The 22,555-nt window shown below is 42.6% G+C and overlaps 1 protein-coding gene across 3 annotated transcripts in view; it reads right to left on the bottom strand.

The window, feature by feature from the left end:
- Positions 1-12,534: 12,534 nt before the first annotated feature.
- The window catches only part of SHROOM1 (shroom family member 1), a 59,383-nt gene continuing 49,362 nt past the window's right edge, over positions 12,535-22,555 (bottom strand). For 2 of the 3 annotated variants that reach the window (XM_048491169.1, XM_048491170.1), the window contains 5 exons: positions 21,147-21,767; positions 18,898-19,488; positions 17,190-17,340; positions 16,158-16,430; positions 12,535-14,630 (listed from right to left, as the gene is read on the bottom strand). In XM_048491169.1, the coding sequence (XP_048347126.1) occupies positions 14,346-14,630; positions 16,158-16,430; positions 17,190-17,340; positions 18,898-19,488; positions 21,147-21,767 (1,921 nt within the window). In that variant the 3' untranslated portion in view covers positions 12,535-14,345. The remainder of the gene's footprint in view (positions 14,631-16,157; positions 16,431-17,189; positions 17,341-18,897; positions 19,489-21,146; positions 21,768-22,555) is intronic. The other variant, XM_048491171.1, reaches the window with a different exon arrangement.

Raw genomic sequence — 22,555 nt, forward strand, 5'->3', positions numbered from 1 at the left:
TCCATAGCAGTCCCCGGTGACAGCAGGGTCATTGAAAAAGAACATGAGAAGGTCACTAGATACCGCGATTTGAAAATCGAGCTTCAGTGTCTATGGCACAAACCAGCTGAGGTCGTCCCAGTGGTAATCGGCACACCATCCCAAAAACACTAGGGCAGCACTTGAAACATCTTCGAATTGACAAAATTAACATCTGTCAAATTCAGGAGGCAGCCCTGCTGGGATCTGCACGAATACTACGCCGATACATTACAACTTCCTAGGCCTCTGGGTGAGGCTCGAATTGTAATGAAGGCCAACAACAAGCTAAAGATCTGGCAGCTGTGAAATCTACATATAATGATGATGATGATGATGATGATGATGATGATGATGATGATGATGATGATGATGATGATGATGATGATGGGCTTTTTCAGGCAACCAATTACCAATCCATCTAACAGTTGCATTGTCTAGTCCACATCTTTCCAGCTTACTTGCAAGAATATCATGGGGCTCCTTGTCAAAGGCCTTACTAAAATCAAGGTATGTTACATCCTCAACATTCCCTTCATCTACCAAGTTTGTCACTCTATAAAAAAAAGAGATAAGATTAGTCTGGCGTGACTTGTTTTTGAGAAATCCGTGTTGATTTTAAGTGATCACATTATTCCCTTCCAAGTGTGTACAGGCTGTCTCAATGATCTGCTCTAGAATCTTTCCTGGTATTGATGTCAGGCTGACTGGGCAGTAATTGTTTGGGTCCTCTTTTTTCCCCTTTTTGAAGATGGAGACAACATTAGCTCTCCTCCAGTTCGCTGGGACTTCTCCTGTTCTCCAGGAGTTGTCAAAGATTATAGCAAGCTGTTCTGAGATTACTTCTGCCAGTTCTTTTAATACCTGGGATATAGTTCATCAGGCCCTGGAGATTTGAATTAATTTAAAGTATTCAGGTATTCCTGTACTAGCTCTTTATTTATTCAGTGCTGAATTTCCCCTACTGTATCTTCTGATCCATTTCCCCCCAGTTGAGCACTGTTTTTCTTTTGAGAAAAAAAAACCAAGGCAAAGAAGGTGTTGAGTAGTTCTGCCTTTTCTCTGTCCCTTGTTAGAATTTCACCATCTTCTCCATGCAGTGACCCTATCATATCCTTTTTCTTCCTTTTGCTATATACATAACCAAAAAAGTCATTTTTATTGTTTTTAACATCTCTTGCATGTCTGAGCTCATTGTGAGTTTCAGCTTTTCTGACTTTTTTATATGTACTGGCTTATTTGTTTGAATTCCTCTTTAGTAATTTCCCCCCTTTTCTATTTCTTGTACATGTCCCTTTTATATCTTAGCTCACTTGAGAGTTCTTTAGACATCCATTCTGATTTCTTTAGACACCTCTCATTATTTCTCATTGGAACTGTTTGAAATTGTGCCTTCAAGATCTCACTCTTAAGAAACTTCCATCCATCTTGTACCCCCTTATCTTTTAGTATTAACCATGGGATTACACCCAATAGTTTCTTGAGTTTACTGAAATCAGCTTTCTTAAAGTCTAGAATGCATGTCCGACTAGACTTGGCATCCCCTTTCCAATGCATAATTAACTCCAGGAGAACATAATCACTCCCACCTGAGTACCCTACCACTTCTACCCCATTAATCAGGTTAATTTATTTATTATTCGACTTATATCCCGCCCTTCCCCCATAGGACTTAGGGCGGCAAACAACATTGATAAAAACCACAGGCATCAATAGTCATCATCAGGTCAATGAGTAACAATAACATAGCACTACAAAACAACAAAAACTTCAATATTATCAATATTATATAACATAACCACATAGAATAACAATATTCTAACTAACATATCAATAGGTGAACATTACACATAAAAGAAAATCAGTAAACATAACATAGTAACATAACATCATTAACAACATCATGGCATCATTAACAGCATCATAACATCATTAAACATCATTAACAAAACATCAAACCACACCATGAAAATATCCTGAATACACAAGATGGTGACTTCCAGTACATTCCAACAATCAAACTACAGAACATAAAGACCCAAGGCTAACCAACTGAGCAGTTCATAATAGTGCCAATACATTAAGCCTAGTAACTAACCTATGTAAGAAACAATAATATTACAAAACCTAGTATTTAAGCTCCCCATGCTTAATATCTACCACTAATGCTATTAACTACAAACATTAACCAATTCTAAACTCACTAGAACAATCAAAATAAATAACACAGTATAAGATCTCTAAACAGCTGGAAAAACCCAACCCACCCTCACAGTCAGCATCTTCAGTAAGTAATAGCGTCCATTAAACTCCATCCTCCATAGAGTGTAACATTCCAGCAGAAAGAGCACCATCCCGCCACCGCCGCCACTGCCATGTTCTAATTGAGGTGCACCCAGCCTCTGCATGTTCCGTGGGGGCCCCTGCCATTGGTCCCCACTGCTGCATGGGAGCCTCTGACGATGAGTAGATGCACTCTGTCCCAGCACTCTCACCACCAGTTGCCTCCACAAACCCAAACTCTGATGCCATGGGCCCGAACGCCGCCGCTGTAACTGTTGTTGATATTGGGGGGAGGCTGCTGGACCTGATAATCTTGGCAGAGTTTGACTCCCAGCAAATATCTAGATAAATGAAATGTCTCATTACTACTATTTCTCTTCTTTGTGAAAGTTTGGTCATCTGCTTCAGGAAGGTATCAACCAACTCTTCAGACTGGCTTGGGAGTCTGTAATAGACCCCCACAATGAGATCACTGTTGTTTTTCTCTCTCTTAATTTTTACCCAGATGCTCTCAACCTGGTTCCCAGGATTTAAGTCATAGACCTGCTCACAGGTGTAATCATCCCTGACATATAGTGCTACTCCTCCAACTTTCCTAGTTGATCTATTTCTCTGGAATAGGTTGTACCCCTCAATTATTACATTCCAGTCATGAGATTTATCCCACCAGGTTTCAGTGATGCCTATTATATCATATTTATTATGCCGTGTTGAGTTCCAATTCATCCTATTTATTACCCATGCTTTGTGCATTAGTGCAGAGACATCTAAGACTTTGGTTCATGCCCCATGGGTGCTTATTTAAGGTTTGATCCCCCTCACTGCTGGGTTTTTGAACTATTCACTCAGTTCTCTCTATAAACTTCAGCCTATTCTCTCTAGTACTAGGTGAACTCCTCACTTGAATACTGTCTCCCTCCCCGCACTTCACTCAGTTTAAAGCTCTCTTGATAAGGTTTTTCAATCTCCTAGCAAAAATGCTCTTCCCTACAGCTGTGAGGTGTAACCCATCCCTTGCCAGTAGTCCCTCTTCATGAAACTGCAGACCATGGTCCAAGAAGCCAAAATGTTCCAGGCAGCACCACCTGCGAAGCCAATTATTCACCTCCACTATTCTTCTTTCCAGTTTGGGCCCCTGTGTCCTTCAACTGGAAGTAGAGATGAAATTACAACCTGTGCATCCAGTTCTTTCAGATTCCTTCGGAGAGCCTAAAAATCCTTTCTGATGTCCTGAAAGCTACGTCTAGCAGTGTGATTTGTTCCAATGTGGAATAAAAGGAAGGGATAAAGGTCAGTGGGCCTGACTAGTCTTCTCAGCTTCTCTGTGACATCACAGACTTTTGCCCCAGGGAGACAGCACACCTCTCGATACATCAGACCTGCAAATTGCTGCTTCTGTCCCCCTTAGGAAGGAGTCCCTTACCACCACCACCACACGTCTCCTCTGGTGACATTTCATGGATTGCAGGTGACATTTCAGGTGACATTTCATGGATTGAACCTTCTGTCACTTCTGCATTCTCTGAGAGCTGAGTCCATTCCTCCTGTGCCTGTTCCTTATCCTCGCTGAGAAGAAAGAGAACCTCAAAATGATTCTGTAATTTCAAATTCACAGATTGCTCCCTGGTCCTTCTTCTTCTATGGGTTACATTTCTCCAGTTGCCCACCTCCTCTGTTTGAGAGCTGCCATCCTTCTCAGAGATGTTCCCAGTGAGTTCTCCACCCAGTATCATCTGATGTTTGGGAAGTCATTAATTTATAGGGTCACCATTTGTCAGAAGTTACTTGATGGCATGTAATACACACAGTGTAAACACCTCCCAATTTTACCTAACAATACAGGAAATTATACACTTTTTAAATGCTAGATGCCTTAAAAGGTACAGTGGAAGACTCTGGACCACTTCCGAACTGCACAGGTTACAGCACAGTTATTGTATCAGCAATCATACCAGACTGCAGTCTTAGTCCTGCACCTTGGCTGTATTTTGGTGCACTGTGACCTACAGAGGAGTGCTTATGTCAGTGCAGATAAGTTTGTCTTGTGCAGAAGTAGGCCGTGTAGTTGTCATTATGCTTAGAGAGGCAAAGAGAAGGATGAGACATATCCTGGCATTTGTGTTAAAGGAGCATCCGCCTTTGACTCTTGTTACCTTGAATGTGTATTTAATGGGAACACAGCGACATTTAAAGGTATTCATTTTTCAAAACTGAATGTACTTAACTGATATTACCATTTGGGGGATAAAGCATGTATCAGGTAAATGTATCAAAAAGACCCCACAGCAAATCCTTTTCTGCCTGTTTTAAAGAATACATTAGGATATCCAGTTCTGCATCGTGAGAGTCAGCATGGTGAACCGCTGGAGTGTCAGACTAGGATCTGGGAGGCAGAGACTCCCATGGAAGCTTATTGTGTGGCTTTGCCCCCTCATTCTCTCAGCACATAACATCACTAGGGTGCTGTGAGGATAAAATGGAGGAGGAGAGAATAATGGTGTCAGCCACTTTGGGTCTTTATTGTGGATAAAAGTGGGGTATAAATAAATTAATAATAGTAACAGCACAGGAAAGAGAGAATTTTACTAATCTCCAGCTCTGAGTCATATATCTATTCCTTTAGTATATATGCATTAATATGGCTCACCCACCTGATTTCTCTTCTTGATTTTTCCCCATTTATCTCCACTGTTATTGTTCCACCCACCTACTCTGCCATTTTCTGCAAAGCATTTCATTTAATGAAAATTATAAGATATTACAAAAGCAAAAGCACTCACTTTGGACTCTGATGTTCAACTGTGACTTACCCCACAGCTCTGTAAAAAAGGCCACATATATGAATAGTGAGTAATTGTTCCCAAGTTATTCACAGATCCTGTGGGATGGAATCATATATTTTTCTGCTACATAAGGTTCTACTGCACGGTACACATCAAATCTTTATATTTTTTAAAAGTGTAATATCTGAGCCAGCTTGTTAAGTTGCCTGAGCAAAAGGGGAGTTTCTACCACCCTACAGTTCTGCTAACTGGTAATTTTTCAGTGCTTGGAACAACAGCTGGATACAAGCTCTAAAGGACTTGCTTGGTTGCTTATTTAGGCAGAATAAAATCACTATCTTGACTGGAGTAGAAGGTAGAAGGTTGTGGGCAGTGGCGAACCACCCATGGGGACGAGGGGATCAAATGACCCCAGGCACAATGGCAGGAGTGTGTATGCAAAATCGCCCCCACCCCACCCCTCCACCGTGAGAAGAGCTGGGTCGGCATGAGGGAGGCACCTAAAGAAAGAGCCAGAGTGCTGCCAAGAGCAGACCTGCTGCTGCAGTGCCTGTCCGATCCGCCTCCTTGCTTCCCCAGGCCCTCAGGGGCAGCTTGGATGGGTGCCGCCACTTTTGTCTAAGAAGATAATTTCCAACTGGTTCTGGTTCTGTCATGAGCCAGCCCCTTGGTACTCACCAGGACACCAAGGACTCCAAGGCAGAATCTGAGAACACAATGCAGCCATCATTGACTGCTCCTGGGGAAGACCAGGTAGCAGAGCCAACGCCCAGCCCTTCCCTGCCTGATGACATACAGATGGAGGAGTCTGCAGATTCTCCTAGGGAATCCAGTGATGAGCCAATTGTGCATAGAAGGCAGAAGCAGCTACTGCAGAACCGCAGAAGGAATGCTTGTTTGGCAGGAAAGTATGGGAGATTGGAAGTCTCTATATCTGATGAAGATTAACTCCTTGCAGAATCCCAGCCCCCTGAACAAAGCTCTCTATGGGCACTTCCGCACATGCAGAATAATGCACTTTCAATCCAATTTCAATGCACTTTGCAGATGGATTTTACTGTGCGAAATAGCAAAATCCACTTGCAAACAATTGTGAAAGTGAGTTGTAAGTGCATTATTTTGTATGTGTGAAAGTGCCCTCTCTAAGCCTTGCTGTGAGCTTGTTTCTGCCTGGGTGCAACAAGTGTGTTCCCTGTCGCTGCTGTGTGCCTGGTTCTGCATTGATTTCTAGCCTGCTCCTTGGTTCTCCTTGACCTATAGGACTGGGACCTGACTATGCTTTGCCTGCTGCCTGCCTTGACCCACTGGCAGTGGTGGGATTCAGCAGGTTCCCATCACTTTGGCAGAACCGGTTGTTAAAATGGTGCTTGTAAACAACCAGTTGTTAAATTATTTGAATCCCACCACTGGAACCGGTTCTAAAATTATTTGAATCCCACAACTGCCTATTGGACTGTGACCTGACTACACATTGCCTGCCGCTGTCAGTCCCCTGTTCAGACAATAAGATGCTTGTAGGTTTTCAAGGATGTTATTGAAGACATATGAGAGACAGAAGAAGACAGTTCTGGTGAAAAGGTGCCCAGCATTTGATAATATGGATAGCATAATCCCCACCCCCACATGGGAACAGAGACAGGCAGAAGTGTCCAGCCTGGAGGCCCTTCCCAGCCGCAGAACTCCAAGGCCAGAACCATTAGATAGCGATGCACCTGCAAAAGCAAAAGCACTCCCAGTCTTTCCCCCCTCCCAACAAGAGCATCTTGACAGCTGCCTGGCTTGACCTATTGGATTGTGACCTGACCACACTTGTGCTTGCCGCCTGCTTTGCTCGGCGGGATCAGACCTGGCCACGCCTTGCTAGCAGCAGAGGTTCAATCTGAATTTCCATATAAAAGTTAGCATTGCTAAGGTGTTTGACTTCTCCCTCCCTTTTTTAGTTTGGATATAATCTCAGCACAGTCATTTTGATTCCTTATGGCAGATAATCAGAATGGATATCTATCTTCTATCTTTGTGTCTATTGTAAAGGCAAGTGTCAGCTTTTCCATGTCTGAAGCCCTGACTGAATAGCATCTTGCTCAGTTTGCCCAACCCTGTTTTCTCAGATTGTTTAAGCCCATAAAGGCCATTTTGAAGTTTACATACTAGATGTTTATTCTTTTCATCTGTAAACCTTAGTGGCTGGTTCATGTATAATTCTCCCTCTACTTCACCATGTTGAAAGGTAGGTGTGACAGACTGAAAGGAAATATGATTTTTAAAGTGCAGTTTTGCCTAAAACAACTTACTGTTTACAGTCAGAGTGAGGCAGAAAGGGGAATAGGGAGCCATCTGATTGGCTGTGGCCTCCTGCACTGTGATTGGCCAAGTAACTGTATGATATGGGGGTGGGGGAGGTTAACTCCCTGTCAGAAGAATCAGCAAGGCTTTTTGGTCTTGAGCATTCCTTCTGTTAAGTCCTGTTTGCCTTCCTTCTTAAGTCCTGTCTGTCAAGCTGAAGACTGTTTTAGTTATAAATACTTTTGACTAAGTTCATTTATATTTATTGGCAGTTCTAATTGAAATTTTAAACTGTCCTTTATGTGTTTTATAATAGTTATTTTATTTAAATAGTAAATCACTTTAAGTGACTTAGAATACAAATATAAGGGTAGCTAATAAATGTTTAAATAAAAAAGGAAGGAAGGTAAGTTGGTAGGTCTTAGGGGAAGAGGTCTGAGAGGGCCCTGGCTAGAATTAATTTTTTGCCCCTATGGGAGTTGTATTTAATTGATATTGCACAAGAAATTCAGCCTCATAGTGATAAAAGATCTAGGCCGACATAGGTCTGAAACAATCAAAGAAGAAACTAGCGGCCTGACTATGCAGGGATGTTAAGGGTATGAGGAAACATGTAATTAACCCATTAACCGAAGGCCTTGGAAAGTAAACTGTGGTGTGATAAATGGTTTCATGGACCTGATCTAGCAACCAGAAGTCTTGGAAAGGACATCATAGGTTTGCTAACATTAAATGGTCAGGACTAATTAATCCTGAATTAAGTGTCTAGTTGGGCAGGTTGATGGCCTTCATGATATGTCAAGTTATTAAATTAGCTGGTCCTTAATGTGTTAGGCATTAGCATTGCATTTAATGTACACATGTTGAGTAAGAATATTATGTATACCTGTCACTGTTGTGTTCTTTGATGATATGCTACAAGTAATAACATTATGTTCCTTCCCTTTTTTATATTGTGCTGTGTTTGAGGTATGCAATGCAGCAGACTCAACAAATGTGGTGTGTGAATGACAAGCAAAACATCACTGATTCCATTAGAAGACGCTCACTCACTTTTTTGCTGTCTAGTTTCAGCTTACTTATGGCAAACCTGAAGAGTTTTCAAGGCAAGGAAAGTTTGGAGGTAGTCTGCCATTGCCTGTCTCTGTGTCATGGCCCAGAGATTCACTGGAAGTTTCTCATCCAAATACTGTCCAGTGTCAGACTGAGAGGTTGTGACTGGCCCAAGGCCACCCAGCCAGCTTCCATGGCACAAGTGGGATCTTGAATCTGGATTTCCCAGATCTTAGTCCGACACCTTAACAACTACACCACACTAGGAACACAGAATATATTTCAATGAAGATTTCTTAACTCAGAGATAAATAAACCAGATAAAAGGTTTGGAAATAGGAGCAACTTGAATGGCTGCCCGGCTGAGAAGGTGGGCTTGTTGGAGAATGGTCTGTGATGAAATGCCACCCTTTCATAACATCATCCATTCAAGAGTGAAGATGCATTAATAATCCAATTCCATACTGCATCTGTGCTACTGAAGTGAAAAAGGGAATAAATTTTTGCCTTCAGGAACACATTGGACCTAGTCATGGATCAGACACCAAGGAGGCTGCTTGCTAAATTGTTGCCTTCCTTGATTATATTTTAGGCAAGTCACTAGCTATAAATAACACCTTGTTTCTTGACTGGCGAGAAATCTGTGTTTCTCTTTCATATCTGAACCTACAATCCCACTTCTTGTTTAAACGAATCTCTGTTCTGTCCTAGTGAAATAGATGGCACAAGTACGCATCTTTCTGATACAGTTTACTAGTGAAATTCTGATGGTGCAAACTAAGCACAGCCTAGACTAAGCACAACCTGACAGACAGTGTCAGTTTTAGAGTGTTGTAGGTTTTCCGGGTTGTATGGCCATGTTCCAGTAGTATTTTCTCCTGATGTTTCACCTGCATCTGTGGCTGGCATCTTCAGAGGAGGATTCAGAGTATACAAACTGTCAATACTCATGATCAGACTGTGAACCAATCAAGGATATGTTAGACTAACACTGAACTATACTTGCCTTGTACAGGAAACATTAAAAAACCTCGGGGGAAACAGAGGCTGGGAATGGGCTTCTGATCCAACCCCCCTCCCCCGCAGAAAAATTGCTATTCAGTGAAGTTGGAGTTCAGAATGGTTGACTTCTGATCCTTCATCTACAAAAAGAGGCCAATTATGCACAAGGTGTTTGCTGCATGGTGGAGGCAAATGTCCGTTGCAGCAAGATTTCTTGTATGGACATATTTCCTCTAGTTTCACTTTCACTTTCATTCTCTCTGTGGCAAGCAAAACCACTTATAGCACAAATCAATTTGCTTTGCTGCCAGAGCAGGGCAGATTTGCCAGTGAGCACATCTTTGCCCCAGACCTCTTTCCTCTTCCCACAGCCTATTCTCACTCAACTCCATCATGCTGCTTTGCTTGCTTCCCCTTCGCCCTCCTACCAGTTGCAGACTCCTTCCCGCTTCTTGTCTTGCTGTATCATTTTTATGCATGGCCACCCTGCTCCTGCATATTGTTAGATCTTTAGAATTTTTTAATTAAATAACCATATCAGTAGATCTATAAATTGATAATGACACAAAAAATGTAAAAAATAATAAGATTTGTTGAACAGTTCAAACACCAATTTGCCTGGGATGTCTGCAGCCTTGTAGTTTTATATATAAGCAGTCTGTGATTCCAGCCCATACCAGGAAAAGCCAGCTAGTCTTAACACTTGGGTTTACAGCACATCGGGAGACAGACAATGGTGAACTTGGGTACCTTAGCAAATGGTCGTTCATATTGTTCTTTTGTGGTTTGCATGCCACCATTACTCCTCTCCGCTCACTCCCCGCCCTAAAAGACATTCAGTGTTTGGGCAAAGTGTACAAATGTCATATTCAAGGCTTTTCTTTATTAGGCTGGCTTTTTATATCACTATATCAATAAAATAATTTAAATATTAAAAATTATATTAAAAATTAAGGCATGCATGCGTGGTGGAGAACCCACGAAACATCCCCCCCCAAGGAAGCTAGCAAAAAGCCAGCGGATGGGTAATGCCTGCCCTGCCGCAAACAAGGCAGTGGGTAAGAATATCGAACATGCCTTGAAACAAAGACTCTGCGGCCAATTCTCTTTGAAGTTGCTGGAACCTCGCCCTGCATAATCGGCCACTTGTCTCTGCACCTCAAACTGACAACTTGTGGTGGGAAAGGAAAGTGATAATTTTTTGCTCCCACACCACAAACTGGGAGTTTGAGCTGTGGAGAACTGGAGTGATCTCCATTTTCTGCAGCCCAAACTGACAATTTATGTAGGCATAAGGGGAAGAACCTTGATCATCCCTCCCCAATTTGCTGCATCTCATCCAGGCGAGGATTCAGCAAAGTTTCAAGGGCAGGAGATCAGAAGAATTCAATTTCCCACAGATCCCTCATGATCAATTGAGTTGGATACTGGAAACCCCCCCCCCACACACACACACAAAAGAAACCTTTACTGCAGGGGTCTTCAAACTATGGCCCTCCAGATGTTCATGGACTACAATTCACATCAGCCCCTGCCAGCATGGCCAAGTGGCAGGGCTGATGGGAATTGTAGTCCAAGAATATTTGGAGGGCCATAGTTTGAAGACCCCTGCTTTACTGGGTAGAGAGCAAAATTTCCCCAGCAGAAGATCAGAACTGACTCCAAGCTGATCCCTCCAGATGGGAAGCAGCTGCTGATGGCTTCATGTAGCTTGTTTGCAAACAGCCTCCAGATTAATCAGCTGCCTGATCTTCACTGGTGAACAGGATGTGAATTGAACCAGTATGGGTGCAACCATCCCTAATTGGAGGCAACATCATGAGCAGGCCTTGGCCCCTATTCGTTGTTCGTTGGCCATCAGAGGCAACTGATTGGCCACTGTGTGAAACAGGATGAAGGATTATATGGACCATCCGTCTGATGCAGCAGGACATACCTTTGTTCTTTTGTACTATCTCCAAACTTCAAGGAAAACTGGCAACAACAGCTAAAAGAATAAAATGGAAGGGCATTGCACTAGAAATATATTGTGGAAAGGCTTTTAGACCACCCACTGTAAAAAGCAGACCTAATAACACTCATTGACAGATTAGATTAAATCAAAATGTTCTCTATGTTCCAAACCCTTGCTCAAGCACAGAAAAAAACCACCCACTATGTGTGTTTCTAATGTGCTAGAAATGCAAACTAGGCTGTCACTGGGATCCAGACTTTAACACCAACTCAGCAGGTTCCTAAAGAGGAGAAATAGCAGAAAGCCAGATAAGCACAGGCCTGGTACTACTCACTAAAAGGAGCTGGTACTTTTCAGCTTTCTGTTTATAATAAGTGGAATTCCATCCCCCACTCCCCATCCAGAAAAAGATAATACATTTTAAGACATGTCTACCCTGCCTTTCTACTAATAGAACAGCACACTATACCATTACCATGAGCATTAGACATGGTAGTTATCACTGAACACAGGATGGAACAACATGTTATGTGCTAGTAATGTGATTTAAGAGGGGAGGATGTGGAGGCCTATTCAACTATTTTTCACATAATGTAACATCACTCCCAATGTCTTCTTTTATGCCCCATGAGGGGAAGTTTATAGGTTCTGTATTTTCTAGCACAGGGTGCAGAATGGTATAGTATAGCCCAGTCTCATCAGATCAGAAACTAAGAAGGGTTGGTACTTGGACACAGTGGCGTAGCGCCCAGGGCGCGGGGGAGCAACTTGCCCAGGGCGTGCACCAGTGCAGGGGTGTGGCATGGTGGGGGCATTCTGGGGTGTGGCGGGCGGGGCCAAGGCAGGGTTGCAGGGCACACACATGCCCCGGGCACAGTTCCCCTCACTATGGCTCTGCTTGGACAAGAGAACACTAAGGAAGACTTTGCAGAGGAAACTGAAAATAAACTGCATTGGGGGGAAGCTTTTCCCCCTCCTGCACTTAAAAATTTGGTTATGAACTGAAAAACCTATAAGCTCATACAAGGAAGAGGCCCCTTGAGATCACAAGAGTTGCACAATTAAAGGTTGCCTGGGTTTAAGCCAAACTGAGGGTGGTTTCTTCTAATTAGGCTCCCCTCCCCTGAACTTCTAGAAATAGCATTGTGCAATGATGTCTCCAGCAGAATTTTGTTTTATTTTAAAAATTATAAATTACAGAAAAAACATACAATGGGTAAAAAGCTTCATCACGTTCCAGTTAATGCTGTTACAACCATTCACAAATTCATACTTTCCTGTTTTAAATGATACCACAAATCCTTCCAGCTATTATGGGAGAAACCCCTACCCTAGATGCTGATCTGTAATGCCCTATAGTTTTACTGAGGTGTCACCTCATAATACCCACACATTGATTGCAATGTACTATGAGATTTCTGCTCCATTTTCTACCTTTGTGAGGGAAGTCCAGTACCCTTGTTACAATTCTCATGCACATCACAGTAGGAAATCTGCCTATTACTTTTCTTTAACATTGATATTTATTGATTTGGGTTGAGTCATTTGTATTATCCAGTTTTTGGACAAGTAACCTTTCTGTTATTTGTACATGGATCTCTCCCACCCCACATCTGCCACCCCACAATGGCAGCCAAGATTAGCAGCGCATTTATTCTAGCTCAGTTCTGGCAGCCCCTAACAGGTAATATTCATTTACAACTCCTGAAAAATCAACAGGCATGTTTAATGTGGGAATAAAGTTATGGAGCAGCAGCCTTCAGCATTATTTTAGAACTGCTTGAAGCACTTTGCATGCTGAAGGTCCCAAGTTCAATCTCTGGGACTTCTAGTTAAGCGTTCTTGAACAGCATGGCTCAGGAATTTAAAAAAGGGCCTGAGATCGTGGAGAAGCACACCTGGTTGGGGAAGAGACTCCTGGGTAAGACGCATCATTGGTCTGGCACCATGCAAGGCAGCTTCATATAATTTGTACATTTAAGACATCAAAATTAGAATGCTGCCAAAACATATCTTTTATTTCATTCATTATTTCATTAACCTTAAAGTTGAACCATTTCTACCACCAGTCCATTATTTCTACCACCAGTTATTATTTTTATTTTAAAGTCTGTAAGAGATGAATGCATATTGTTAAAAGCAAAATTTGCATTTTCCTGGGTAGGAAAAGTTTCCTAACATCTTAATGGTTGTCAGCCTCCAGGGGGTGGCTGGAGATCTCCCAACATTACAACTGATCTCTAGGTGACAGAAATCAGTTCACCTGGAGAAAATGGCCACTTTGGACTGCATACTCTATGACGTTATACCTTATTGAAGTCCCTCCTTTCCCCAAACCCTGTCTCTGCAGGCTCCACCCCCCCAAATCTCCCAGTATTTCCCAACCCAGAACTGGGAACCCTAAGTGACAGACATCCAGAGACATTTTTGGAAGTGGGAAAAGAAAGAACTGCTCCTTTTAAACCCCTTGGAGCTATATGATGAACTTCCTGATGCAGAAGGAACAACTATGTCCTGTAGACAACTCTAGGCTGGATTTAAAGCTATTTCAAAAGGCCTTTAGTTATTAGCAATCTGCAGCCCTAAACTAGAACAGGAGTTTCCAAATGGCCCGCCAAGCTGTACCATAACATTTTGTTTTTCTGATCAACTCGCATACAAATGCCAACATGGTTTCTTGCATGAAATACTCCATCCACCCACGGAGAGGAAAATATTTTATGATTTTTAAAAATTGGAATGATGTTGACTGGCAGGAAAGTAAAACAACACAGCAATACACATTGCAACAGTAATTTCCAGATAAAATCTGCAACCTACAATTAAGGTTTTGTTGTTTTTCCTCAAGGAATGTGCGCCTAAGCCAATTAAGCCCTTGTCAACAATACTGCATTGAGAAAACAAGGCCTTGTTTGCTTCTCAGCAACGTTTCTGTGGATGCAGATGAATTTCTAGCACAAATGGTTCATTCAGGAAAGCAAGTGGTTCACTGATGTGGAGTAAGGAGGAATACTCTCCTCCAGCCTCTCCAGTTGTTCTTCAAGAAACTTAATCTGTTCCTCAAGGATCTTCTGTTCAATCAAGAGTGATGTCTTTGCCTGTACAAAGTGCCTGTAGTCCTGGAGTTGACTCTCAGTCAAGTATTTGGAAAGGATGCCTGATACTACCCTTTCTCTGCGATCTAAGTTGTCTTTCAGGTCCTTTGCATCCTCCCGCTGTCTGGACAAGAGGCTGTGCCGCTCATTCAGTGACTGCTGAAAAGAATCAACACAGAATGTGGTGTATATCACAAAATTGCCATTTAGTTTCTCTCTAGTACATCTCTTAGTCCAAAGATCCGCAACGCTTTCTGAGCTTGTGGACACCTTTGGAATTCTGACAGTGTGGAAGGTGCAGCCACAAAATGGTTGCTGCAGGAGATGGAGTCACAAAATGGCTGCCACAGCTTACCTTCAGTCACACACTGAATATCCTTGTGCTGTGGTGGCAGCTGCTGCCAAAGCAGCATTTTAAAAAATTTGCATACCCAATCAAATCTCCAAAGGTCAATCAGAAGTCTTGCAGGGCAAAAGCCCTACCTGGCCCTGAGTACTTTTCAAAACACATGGCAGGGGCCAGGAAAGGTATTGGCATATACCATAGTGCCTACAGGAACCATCCTGAAACCCCTGCCTCAGTCACTTGTAACAATTTTTATTTTTTTAACTATTAAAAATGTATACTGTTAGTTCCCTCTGGTGTTGAAATTTTGATTTGTATTAAAATGTGAATTGTACTTTCACAGAAAGGAGAAAGATTGCTGTCTCACCATGTGAGTGTCATGCACCCACTTTGATTAATTTGTCCCTCACCATGGGCAATATCCCAACCTCAATTCAACTCAACTCTACTGTAATGTATGAACACAGGAAGATACAGAAAGACTATCAGCATAAAAAATGGGCCTTATTGAAACAGTTTCAACACAAGCTAAAAATTAAGACAAAGGCTCACCAAAATCTTTCATGATTAGCTGGCCAGGTCTAGCCTGTGGACAGAAACTAGGAATAGACTACATATGATGAAGGAGAGAACATGAACCATTTCCAAGCAGCTTAGTTCAAAATAGCACTGATATTTTGAGCATAGGAATGACAGAGGCTACTCAACCTTTTTTGCCTTGCTGCTTTTCTACTAAAAATTGTGACTCTAGATGTTTTTATCCACTTTTGCATAGGAAATGACCAAAAGAGAAAGTAGTAGGCTATTCTCCACTCTCCAGCTGATTTCACAGGATGAGGGGAATGTTCCCATGTATCTTTATCTACTTTGGTCCTAAGTGATAATAAAATTTGGGCTGAGAGTGTTACAGATTCCGGCACACAAAAGGTCTATCACATATATTGCCTTCAGCAATATGTAAGCTTCTGTAAGGCAGCTATCTGTTATCTGCACTACTTGCTTTGGGGGCCAGTAACACAATGGCCTCTCATACCAATGTCACCAGTATGACTATTATCCTTTAGATGATAGTAGCAGAGGTTGGGGTAAGCTATATTACGTCAGTTACGATGTTTTCAAGGCTGTGTGTGTACTGGACGACGGATACCATCATACAGGGAATCTGGACCCTTAGAATAGATTTTAAACATTCACAAATAGTAAAATATGTGGAGTATTTCAGATTCAGAGAACTATGCCGATGGAAGTCTAGAAATAGAAAAATCACATTGCAATCTATCTTGAAAGATTTCATGGTAAGGTAAAAGATTCTGAGTTAACTCCTTCCTCGCATGACTTACTTTTTCTTCAGCATCTGTATTTTCATCAATGTTCTCCATGGCATTCTGGACCCGAGCAAGGCGGCTAGACAGGCAGAGCAGCAGGCTCACAACCTTCTCCAGATCTCCAATGAACATCATATATCGCTCATATTCATTGGGTTTGCACAGATCTTGCACCAGGGACTCCAGCTCCTTACCCTGAGCAGCATACTCCTTGGCTTCACACTGGATAAGCTCCTTCTCATCCCACAGAGTCTGCAGCTTCAGTTGGATGTTGGAAATAAGTTCTTTCTGCAAAGAAAGAAGTTGTTGAGAAAATGAATTAGGCAAGATGGTCCTTGGACTACTAGGGGCAATACGAAAGGAGCCCTAAGGTAGTGACTTTTAAATATTGACTATGTAGAAGAGACCATTGAGAAATAGGGCAGCAATATACCAAATGAAGCACATTTTACAGCCTCAACCCAAGGTGGGGATGGCTCTTTGGAGCCAATGCGAAATTGTGCTGGTGTGTATGCCCACCTGCTGGCGCATTTGGCAAATATGCCAGCAGGGTGGGCAATCTGGGAGGTGGGCGGGCACCACAGATCTCTGCCACAACCAATCCAGAAAGGAGGCTGGTGTTCCACCTTGCTTTGATGTCCAATTGGACACCTACTTGGGGGTGTGGGCTGGAGCATTCTTGGGGAGGAGCTAACAATAGCTGGCTTCCACTCTGGCTTTGGGCCACGGGGACTGCGGGCGGTGTTTTGAACTTATGCCACATGAAAGTCCATTCAGCCCCTGGAGGGCTTTCAGCCAGCCATGGAGGTTTCCTGTTTTTCCTGCCTCCTCATGCCAGCTGAAAGTCCTCTGGAAGTGGCAGGGTGGTGCGGTAGTGGTGCTGCGTCCCGCCATGGACTCTGGATGGGGCTGACCAAAAGCACTTGATTTCATTTGGAGAGATCTCAGCACATAGTTTAAATCTTCCATTGAAATCAAATGAACTTAAATGGGCAAACTTTTGCCTGGATCATGTCATAGCTTTTCTCTTCTCATTCATCCACCTACTTTCTTGGATATGATGTTTTCTGGATCGTCAAGACACTCTCTGCTGCTACTCAGGATTTGATTTATATGTGATGTGGGATCGTCTACTCTCTGTACAAGAAAATATCCAGTTTCATGAGATAGGTCTGAGGATCTATCACTGGTTCTTTGGCTGTGAAACAGAAAATAATGATATGATCAGTATTTCATTATCAGAATGAAATTCATTAACACAGACCTTACTGTTAGAAATTCTATTGATTGTTTGTTAGAAGAATCATTTTAAACCCATCAAGACTACTTTTTCTTCCCAAGAAGCGTTGTTCTCAAATTGTTTAAAATATAGAGCTTGACAACTGCCCCACTCATTTTAAATCAATCTAAACCAGTGGCCATCAGCGCATGGTGTGACAATGAGGGCTACAAGTCAACAACAAACTGTAAAAAGTAGTATTTCCTTCTGTAGGGAAACTAAATCCTTTACAATATCCCTAGATTTTTTAGTAATTGAGGGGTTGTAAAGAACATACCAAAACAATTAGTTGGAGAATGTATTTGTTTTCAGTGGGGCTATTATTGGGAGAGTGCCACCGCAGAGTATGGGCCATGTACCTCATGAAGTGGAAAGTGCCATAAAGTCTCAGATGGCTTATGGCAGGGGTCTGCAACCTGCAGCTCCGGAGCCGCATGTGGCTCTTTCAGTGTTATATTGTGGCTCTGAGTGGCCTGGAAGTCAGAGGGTAGCGTGGGCGTGTCCCTCCAGAGCAGCCGCCATCCCCCTTCTGCCATCCCCCTTCTGCCCAACAGAGCAGGCAGCTGCCTGCTCCGTTGGGTAGAGGGGGTTTCCCTGCCCAGCGCCGCTGCCTACCACAGCGCAAGAGGCAGTGGACTGGCGGGCAGAGGGGGTTTCCCTGCCTGGCATCCCTGCCTCCTGCAGCACGAGAGACAGTGGCACCAGGCAGACCGCAGACATCATCCCCCCCTCTGCCCAGAGCTGCTGCTTCCTGCAGCCCGAGAGGTGGCGACACCAGGCAGACCGCAGCCGCCGTCGCCCCCTCTGCCCCACGGAGCAGGCGGGCAGAGAGGGTTTCCCTGCCTAGTGCCACTGCCTCCCGCAGCGCGAGAGGCAGCGGCACCAGGCAGGCCACAGCTGCCATCGCCCCCTCTGCCTGGTGCATCCGCCTCCCAGTGCTGGAAGGAAAGGTGAGTGGAGGCGCCAAACTGGAGGCGGCTCTGTGCGGAGCTGCCTCTCTGGCTCGGTAGATTTTCGGGGCCGTGGAAAATGGGTCCAAATGGCTCTTTGGGTGTAAACGTTGCTGACCCCTGGCTTATGGTGACCCCACACTGTTTTCAAGGCAAGAGATGAACAGAAGTGGTTATCCATTGCCTGGCTCTGCACACTGACCCTATACTTCCTTGCTGGTCTCCCATCCAAATACTAAGTAGTGCTTTGATGCAAAAATTTACAAGATTGGGCTATCCAGATCAGGGCATATCTCATGACACTTTGGAGAAATGTGTATGTTTATTAAATTGTTTTAAGTCAGTTCCAACTTCTGGCGATCCTACAGGTTTTCTTTATTGCTGCTGGCAAAATCATGTAACTGGATTTATGCTGCCCCCTCCTCACAATGTATAAATGTTCTATATGGCTGCTGATACCAAAAAGCAACATATATCTTTGTCTACCAAAGTATGCTAGCAAAGCCTCTGTGCATCATAAACTTACTCATTTTCTTGAACAGACTGATTTCTCCTCTTTATTCTAAAGGATCCATCAGACACTAAAATGTTCCCAGGAAAAAGGCCTTCCATGAGGTCTAAAGCAGTCTTCTTAATTGGATGAGGCCTGAGGATATCAACCAGAGGTTTGTTTTTGGCAATAATCTCAACAGTGAGGTTTTCACACTTCAGGCCTTCTTGAGATGTTAACTGTTCTGTTGACAATTCTGTGTCATGCTCTTGAAAGGCATGATCATGTTCACTTTGATTCACATTTGCTGATGGATGTTCAGTACTTTTATCTCCTTGGCTATCCAATATAGTTGTACAGTATGTCGTATTCTCTGAGCAATATCCTGTTCTTCTATCGGTCACCTGTAACTGTTGCCACTGTATTCTTTCTGATGCATTAGACATTTGAGGTTGGTTACTTCTTTCTTTCTTTAGTTGAGACTCTTTATTAATCCTTTCTTTGAGGATGAAAGCAGAAAATTCAGGAGCCATCTCTGTACAATGTGAATTCTCACCAGAAATATTTCCCTCGCTATTTCCATTTCTGCTTCCAAGACCAGATTTTTCTTTCTTTGCAACATAAAAGCTAGAAGAACAAACCAGTTACATACAATTATACAGAGCTAGCATCTTTTTACCACCTCTGCTGCTGTGCCTTTTGACCCCATGCTCAGAACTGACAAAACATTCCTCATAATGAGATAAGCGGTGAAAGTTTTTCCCTTCCGTGAATCCCTGTGAATCAAGCATTTGCTAGGATAATTCAGCTGCCCCGGTATGCATTCCAATGAATGAATTTACAACAAAGATGTTCCATACAAAAGCAAACTTCTAATATTGGACTATGTTGACACAACTCTGATTATACAGAACATGAAATTGGTTTCCTAAAATGCTTCTTCTGAAATCCTGCCATTTGTTTTCCTGCAAATATTTTGTTTTTTACAAGCATGCCTTCTGAATTTCTGGCAAATATTACAAAGCAAAACAAAGATATAACACTGCAAGCTTAGATCAGTCATGATTCCTGCAAATGGGATTTATGAGGTTGGATCCCTCTGAGGATTTTAACTGATGTAAGGAAGATGATTTTCCTCTCTTCCTCTCTAGCTACAGACCTCTGGCTCCCCCTCATGCTGTTCAAGCAGCATTTTGGGGGGCAGTTTGGGCTGCAGCAGAAAGAGGATGACAAGGTAATCATGCTTCATGGACAGAAGTCCTTCCATCAGCTAAACATTTTGGTAGGGGCCAAGCCTTTGTTTAGAGAGACTGGTGAGAATTCAGCTAGGGATCCCATCGAATTGTACTGTCTGAGTTTCTTTGGGAGAGGAAATTATTAAGCCACCTTAAGTCTATCATGTAACCACGCTGTATCTTCTATCATTTAAAAAATGGGACAAAATGTGCTTTATCAGCTTGTATCAAAATGTGCTTCATAAATCTCTATCAGTTTATATCAACATTCCCTCCCTTCCAAAACCCAGAAATTATTTGAATAGAAATATAGCTAAAAAAACCCCTGATTTTAATTAATGTTACTAGAGATTTTATTGCAGATCATTACTACTTAAAGTACAATTAGGACACAATGGGATGGGCAAAGGGATGAACCCAAGGGGGCCCTTTTATGAACAGAATTCTGCAAATTTCCACTAGAGTCATATCCCATTACCCCCACCACATCCCACACCATTCTGGAGGGTCCTTTAGCCTTCAAAAACAGCTTCTCAAGTGGTGCAGGGGACACGCGAAGAGCAAGATTAATAGTTCTTTGAATCTAACCCATAACTAATGGCATTCTGTTTCTCTTTAACAAAGACTAAAATATATACTTTCTCAGATAAAATTCCGTTTGAGAACATAATACTTTATATGTAATACTGAGCCCTGTGGGGATAGGGCGGGATATAAATAAATAAATAAATAAATAAATAAATAAATAAATAAATAAATATTGACAGTACTACCTTTCTTTCACAAAAAATTACTCTTCTGAAAGGTGACATAATAATGTCAAAAAGCCCTACTAGATCAGATCAGTGGTCCAACAGCCTGTTTCAGTGACCAACCATTTGCCCTGGAGGGCCAAGAGGGTAGGGCATAAAGTCGCCTCCAGAAACTGGTATTTAGAGGTTTACTACCTTTTATATTTTTACTGACTTTTAAACCTGTGATGTATCTGGAGACATGCTTGTACACATTATTAAAGAAAATAATTGCTCCAAGCAGAAATAAAATAGTTACCTGGCATTACATTCTTTGATTTGCCTTCCTTCCAGATAAACCTGTGAAGCTGATACAGTCAAGACAGGATCTGGTTGTATTCTGTCTGGAATGGAATTCTTACTTTGTCTATAGGGGAAGGAAAGGGTTGAGGCCTTTTCTGAGCCACTGACCAAAGAGTCATTAAAAACACAATTGTCCATCTCAGCCAAAGGAGCCGGTGAAGAATCCAGAAATTCCAAAGGTACACTCTGAGTCTGCGACCTACCCACAGAAAGTGGGGGTACATGGCAGAAGGATGGACTACCTAGACTTATGAAAGTGTTGCTCTGTTTATTTGTACTAGAAGGCTGCTCAAGTGCCTGGACCATTGAATCTGACACCCTTAGACCTGCATCGGGATACGATGGTCTGAACAAAGGTCCAGATGTAGGATCACAGTTTTGCAGAGCACTGCTTTGATGATTTGGCCTTTGAAAGTTTTTGTCTGGCATCTGCCCAGAGGAAGGCTGCAAATTTTTCAGATGGTGAAGATGATCCGTACTTTGACTCAATGGTGATAATCTGACCATTTCTGAGCTTCCAGTTTCCTCCATAGATCTCCCTCTCCTTCCAGATGTATCAGTATTTTGTTTTGTAATCCTGAAACAAACAGGTGGATCAGTTTCTAGTTCCTCCTTTGGTGGGGCACTGAAGTTAGTTTCAAATCATATGTCAGCTTAGACAATCACCATTTCCTCATTCATTATGATAACACTTTAACATAAATATAAAATAAGCAGACATTTCATAGCAATAATACTGCTGAACTGCACTCCATTTCGTGATTTAAACATGACTTCCTGATTTTATTTTATTAGTTAAAGCAGTCACAGATAGATCAGATTAAGGAGTACTGCTTGAGGGAGTCAAGATGTTTGATGCGCAGGGGTGGAGCGAGGGGGAACTGTGCCTGGGGCACACACACACCCTGTGCCCCTGCCGCAGCACTGCCTGGCTCCGCCCTGCAACACCCCAGAAAGCCCCTGCCACGGTGCCACGCAGGGCTTTGCACCTCCCTGGCCCATTGGCATTACGCCAGTGTTAATGTGTTACTACCTTTTATTGTTTAACTGTTCAAAAACACTACCCTAGCTGCTTTTAACATGTAAAAAAGATTCACGCACACTCCCTTTCAGCTATGTTCATTCTGAGGTCCCTTCCATTTCTTTCCCCTGCAGAACAATCACAGATCTATATGTAACATATAATGTTGCTCTCCATAAGTGGCTTGACTATTATGTATTATGTCAATGTCTATGTATTATGACCACATATAGCCAGCAGTAATTTTGCTAGCTTCTGTCAGTATCCGATGACGTTTAAGTGAGTTAACTTAGCTGAAGGAATGTCCTATAGTTACAGAAGGACCATGTATATATTTTAGTATT

Source organism: Sphaerodactylus townsendi, linkage group LG03 (assembly GCF_021028975.2).
Source record: "Sphaerodactylus townsendi isolate TG3544 linkage group LG03, MPM_Stown_v2.3, whole genome shotgun sequence".
NCBI classification, from domain to species: Eukaryota; Metazoa; Chordata; class Lepidosauria; order Squamata; family Sphaerodactylidae; genus Sphaerodactylus; species Sphaerodactylus townsendi.